The 6,000-nt window shown below is 35.5% G+C and overlaps 1 protein-coding gene across 5 annotated transcripts; it reads right to left on the bottom strand.

Annotated features, from left to right (window-relative positions):
• Window positions 1-2,074: 2,074 nt before the first annotated feature.
• LOC111407775 (serine/arginine-rich splicing factor SR45a-like) lies at window positions 2,075-5,281 on the bottom strand. Of its 5 annotated transcripts, XR_002705184.1 has the most exons (8): window positions 5,173-5,281; window positions 4,444-4,466; window positions 4,260-4,334; window positions 3,963-4,074; window positions 3,670-3,819; window positions 3,427-3,509; window positions 3,193-3,253; window positions 2,857-3,110 (listed from the first exon to the last, which is right to left on the bottom strand). XR_002705184.1 is itself a non-coding variant. In XM_023037441.1 (7 exons), the coding sequence occupies exons 2-7, from the start codon at window positions 4,464-4,466 to the stop codon at window positions 2,413-2,415; spliced, it is 1,119 nt and encodes a 372-aa protein (XP_022893209.1). In that variant the 5' UTR covers window positions 5,173-5,280; the 3' UTR covers window positions 2,075-2,412. The 5 variants fall into 5 exon arrangements, 2 of the variants coding, with proteins under 2 accessions (XP_022893209.1, XP_022893210.1); XM_023037441.1 differs by lacking the exon at window positions 3,427-3,509 and having other exon boundaries at window positions 2,075-3,110; window positions 5,173-5,280; XR_002705183.1 differs by having other exon boundaries at window positions 2,595-3,110; window positions 3,193-3,509.
• Window positions 5,282-6,000: the final 719 nt, after the last annotated feature.

The raw sequence follows: 6,000 nt of genomic DNA, 5'->3' as shown, positions 1-6,000 counted from the left end.
GATATATCTAAAGCTTAATTTCTGAGATTCAAAGTTCCCCCATTCTTCTTTTAAGAGGTTCTTGTCTAGTGTTGTACGTTTTCAATTGTGCAATCATATGTCCTTTGTACTGTCTTATAGAGAGCAATGCATTTATGTAACTTAAAACTGTTATATGGTACGCATGTCGCTACATATACACTTTCATAGTCGTCTTGATTTTGAAATCTTAATTTTGAAAATAAAATGCATTATTGTGTGAGTACTTAAGTTATTTGTCATAGTTTTGAATTTTATGTGCCAAGATATAATTTTGAGAACGAGATGTTCAAGGATATGCATGTCACATCGACACAATTTTAGGGATGGCACACGTCAAATTCAACATATTTTATATGCATTTGTCACAACTTAGGAGAAAAAATGAAGAAACGTCGGCGTCACATCTACGTAACATATGTATGCACTTACCAATTTTTCGTGAATTTCGGATTTTACTTGTTTGTTGAACTAAATTCTTAGATAAAATTTTCAGTAACTTCTTGTTTTTTTTCCCTCTGAGTAGATTTTTTAGTTGTTAATTTTTTGTCTTGTTGTGAGATAGAGGTAAGGATATTTCAATCTTAACAATCAAAAAATTGGATATTTACCCTCCATTTTCTTTTCTTGACGGACCAATCATTCCGTGAACGGATCCTCCCTCGTATTATTTATAATTGTTTGTGTGTGTGTGTGTATATATATGTGTGTGTGTGTGTGTGTGTGTATATATATATATATATATATATATACACACACACACACACACACACATATATATACACACACACACACAAACAATTATAAATAATACGAGGGAGGATCCGTTCACGGAATGATTGGTCCGTCAAGAAAAGAAAATGGAGGGTAAATATCCAATTTTTTGATTGTTAAGATTGAAATATCCTTACCTCTATCTCACAACAAGACAAAAAATTAACAACTAAAAAATCTACTCAGAGGGAACAAAAACAAGAAGTTACTGAAAATTTTATCTAAGAATTTAGTTCAACAAACAAGTAAAATCCGAAATTCACGAAAAATTGGTAAGTGCATACATATGTTACGTAGATGTGACGCCGACGTTTCTTCATTTTTTCTCCTAAGTTGTGACAAATGCATATAAAATATGTTGAATTTGACGTGTGCCATCCCTAAAATTGTGTCGATGTGACATGCATATCCTTGAACATCTCGTTCTCAAAATTATATCTTGGCACATAAAATTCAAAACTATGACAAATAACTTAAGTACTCACACAATAATGCATTTTATTTTCAAAATTAAGATTTCAAAATCAAGACGACTATGAAAGTGTATATGTAGCGACATGCGTACTATATAACAGTTTTAAGTTACATAAATGCATTGCTCTCTATAAGACAGTACAAAGGACATATGATTGCACAATTGAAAACGTACAACACTAGACAAGAACCTCTTAAAAGAAGAATGGGGGAACTTTGAATCTCAGAAATTAAGCTTTAGATATATCACTTCAGGGTTCGTGAAAAATATAAATTCAAATAGTAGAAATAGATTTAGATTTTCTTTTTTTTTAATAATAAATAGTTAAATATCTAACCTCGTAGGTAACCATTAATAAATGATTGTAATATGACATTAAAATTTTCTTTAAGTACATTACTCATTATGAGTAAACAATAATGAGAAATAACATACCTCATTACCTAAACCACAAATTCGAACTTCATTTCTTCAAAGAATTAACCGTGCGAATATAAGGTATCTCAACACTAGGCATTGCTCCCAAAAGCATATCATTGCCCTGCACTAAAGTTGTATCTAATGCATTCGACAACAAAGGAGAAACTCCACCAAATTTTGACATTCTAAGGGATCACGCCTTTGATGTGCACGAATGTAATACCAAAGTTCATCATTTTTGAACTGTCCATTACTACTGGCAAGACAAACAAGTTTTAACTACAAACATCAAACAGGATCTCATGACGCGTAAAATTACTCCGCAAAATATGGGAAAGTCGAATTTTAAGGCTCCAGATCGAAATCCACTGCCAATACTCCAAAATGTATGCTCCAAGGAGATAAACTTGTATAGAATCATACTAGCGTGATATATTCATAGGTCTCCTCTAAGATACAGATAAGCTAACCCAGCATATGGCATGATACAAGTAAATTCAACATCACGCTAAAGCAACATTTGAATCATGCATCATCACGCATGCACAGATACAGTACAGATTATCATATGGTTCAAAATAGACGAAAATGAAAAACCGCAGCAAATATTAGAGATACCTAAACATAATACCTCTACCAGGAATTATTGTCCTAACCAGATCTCAGAGAAGCTCCTTAAACTGGCATCCCAAAGAGCATAATCCTGAGACTTGAGAATAGCAGATCTAGAGTCTAGACGATGAACTGCCACTAGGGCTCCTAGAATGTCTTCTCGAAGAACGGCTGTCGCGAGAGTGTGCTCGTCTGATAGACCCACGGGAACCACAAGATGCACTCCTCTTTGAGCTTTTGCTTGCTTCATGGGAACCACGTGAATCATTTCGCTTCGAGATGCTACTTGGTTTGGGAGACGCGCTACGAGAGTAACTCCTCCTTGAGATCCTCCTCGGAGAAGGTGTCACACTTCGATAATGGCTTCTAGTGTACCTTGGTGAGACACTGCGGGAGTAACTCCTCGAATGCTGGGGTGAGGGGCTCTGTGAGTAACTCCTCCTAGAAGTCTTCCTATACCTTGGTGATATGCTTCGGGAAATAGACCGATATCTCCTGCTTCTATAATATCGATCGTCTGGAGAGTACTCCCTTGAAATAGACCGATATCGATGACTTCTATAGTATCGATCATCGGGAGAATAGTCCCGATAGTAGTACGGAGAATAGTACCGGTCACGTCTGCTAACAGGAGACCTGCTGTATGATGGCGAACGATATCGTGAATAAGAACTTCGACGGCTGTAATATGGGGAGTATGACCTACGTCTGTCATCTGGAGAGTACGATCGTCGGTGCCGTCTGTAATAAGGAGAATATGATCTGCTACGACTCCTAGAGTGAGAAGAGTAGCTAGGAGATCGACGACGCCCTATATGAACAGGGAGAAGCTTAGGAGTCGTGAACGAAAACAATCATTCCAACAGGTCTACAAACTAGTAAAAACAACTCACTCTGAGTTCTCAGCCCAAGGTACCTTCCTGGAGTAGGTGTACGGCCTCTGTGTCTTCTAGCCTTCAAAATCAGAAATATACTATAAAATTACAGTGTCTATTTGACGATCGATTATATTTTTTCCCTCATAAAGAACAATACATCTCAGGGAAAATAAGAAACTGCAACATGTAACTCAAATAGTATTAAGGTTAAAATTGTGAAAGGAAAAAGAGAAATGCAGGGCATACAACCCTCTGATTTAACAGTCGGATATTTGCTTGATGTGTTTGATTTGATTTGTTAGTTTGGTGAAGAGCTGCTGCACACAGCTACCCTGTCGTCATAGAAACTTCAGGAGGAGAAAGCAAACAATTTCTCAATCTCAATTTCAATGGAAAACAACTCATACAATATCAATGTAATCATTAACAAAAGCAACCAAAAAAGGGATCTATGCATGTGATTGCCTTATAGGGAGGATGAAAACAATTTACCTTCTCCACAGTTATGACCCTGCCTTCAAACACTGAGCGGTCTAAGTACTTGATGCAGCGATCGGCATCTTTCACAGTGGACATGGTCACAAATGCAAAACCACGAGATTCTCGTGTCCATGGATCAACAACAAGATGAACATCTTCAACCTAAAGGAGCATATCATTAGTAAGCAAACAGTACCATGCATATTTGTACAACACTAAATAAGACAAAAATCCAGCCCACGGATTAATAACCCTCGAGGGCATTATACAAACTGGAAAGAAAGTAAGGTGCATTCCACACATACCACTCCCTCAGATGAGAAGTGCTTCTCAACATCTCTCTTCGAAACTCGCGCTGGAAGTCCAGTCACATACAAATTATTTCCCGGATTCTCATCATCACTTGAGTCGTAGCTCCTGCCAAGTCATCCGAGAAGATTTATTTAGTCTATTTCAACAAATATGGGATCAATCAGAGTCCTGGCGAACTCTCGAAAATGTGACTTCAAGTCCATCAACATCAATTCCATTAAAGAGTTTCCATAAGAGAAATAATTAGTTCTATTCATTTCAAAGTAATGGAGTTCAGGTCTGTATATAACCTTGATCTGCTCCTTGATAAAGACCTTGAAAGAGACCTGTCATAGCGCTTGTAAGGGGAAGGAGAACGAGAATACCTAGAACAGAAACTTGCAACAAATTAGTATTAGTACAAACTAAAAATTAAGTAAAATATATTTTAATCTCAACACCGGGATTAAAATAAACTTAGAGATCAGCACAGACCTTGACCTCCTGGAGTATGACATCTGTGAAGAAAAACATATAAAACTATTAGAATTAAAGAAGAATGACATGAAAATGCATAATAAAAGAACAAGGTGAATAAATATGAGAGACCTATTTCCTGACTAACTAAAACATCCAAATTGAGTAATTCCGCGGAATAACAAATTGATTGGTGACATTATACAGTTGATCAATTCTCAAGGTTCCACTTGACCATAATTAGAAAACACGTTTCACCTTTATTTTATTCAATAATTTTATTTTACCATATTTCCCCTATAGACTATACAGAAAGTAAATTTGAGCCTAGTATATATATTTATATAGAATAAGCACAATATTGATGTGAAAAAATCGTTACTTGGAAACTCCAGAGCAAATGAGACGCGAAAATAATATTAATCGACCGCTCTCTTTCATGAACAATCATATTTAGCATTCTAAAACAAACATACACAAGTTGCGAACAAAAAATGCAACTGAATTAAATTCCAATTATCTACACACTATCCGAATAATTAACAATCGCCAGCAAATTAACGAACAAAAAGGCACCGCATTCGCTCATAAATGCCATTTAATACGAGAGGAAAACACACACAAAAAAAAATAATAATAATAATAATAAAATAAAAAATAAATAAATAAACCCAGCAAATGAACGCTGGCAAATCAACACAATAATTTAAAAAAAAAAAAACATTAATAAGATTAAAGTGAACTTACCTCTTCAGGCTGTTAATTGTTAAAGATCGACGACGATTTTCCTTTATCCGCTCTTTCCTATAATCGCCCTTCGGATCTGTGGAAGTCTCTACAAAATGAAAATCTACGGATTACGTGTTTATATAGTTGGACACGGAAGTTTCTGGAGAAGTTTAAATGGGCTAGTATCAGTTGGGACTTGGCCCAAACAACATTTTAGTTTAGCACGGCCCGTGTACATTCCTAATTTATTGGTCAATTAAGTTTGAAAATTAAAAAAATTCTTGTTTTCACAAGGATTAATTTCAAAAAAAGTCATTGAACTTATCAAAATATTACAAAACGGTCACTAAAGTTCAAAACTTTCAGTAACGGTCACTAAAGTTCAAAACTTTCAGTAATGGTCACTGAACTTCCGGGCGGTTAAACTAATGGTCACTTAAGTTTAAAAACTTTCACAAATGATCACTGACATTACCAAAATAATTCTACTTCAAACTTAATGACCAAAACACGTGACCAAAGAATATTGAGGACCTTAGGTGCAAATTTTAGATCAAAAAACTTCCAAACCTAGCGATATTTAATTCCAAAATTTTGTATGTCAGAGCTGTAATTTCCATAATTGAGCGGTTACCCAGTGTCTTTTCAACCTGAATATCAATTCCTCCAAGTTGATTTGTATATTGGGTTGCATTGGAGCTCCAATTGATGGATAAAATTCATTTTCTCAGAAGTGGATGTGGTGCGGATAATCCAAAAATTGGCTCAATTTGATGATTAATCGGTGCAATTGAATCATGACCCAGTGTACTACCAACCTGAATTGAAGATATCCAAGTCGAATTT

The sequence above is a fragment of the Olea europaea genome, chromosome 13 (assembly GCF_002742605.1).
Source record: "Olea europaea var. sylvestris chromosome 13, O_europaea_v1, whole genome shotgun sequence".
In the NCBI taxonomy this organism is placed as follows: Eukaryota; Viridiplantae; Streptophyta; class Magnoliopsida; order Lamiales; family Oleaceae; genus Olea; species Olea europaea.
Note: the sequence above shows the minus strand (reverse complement) of the source record. Positions and strands in the feature narration are given on the sequence as shown.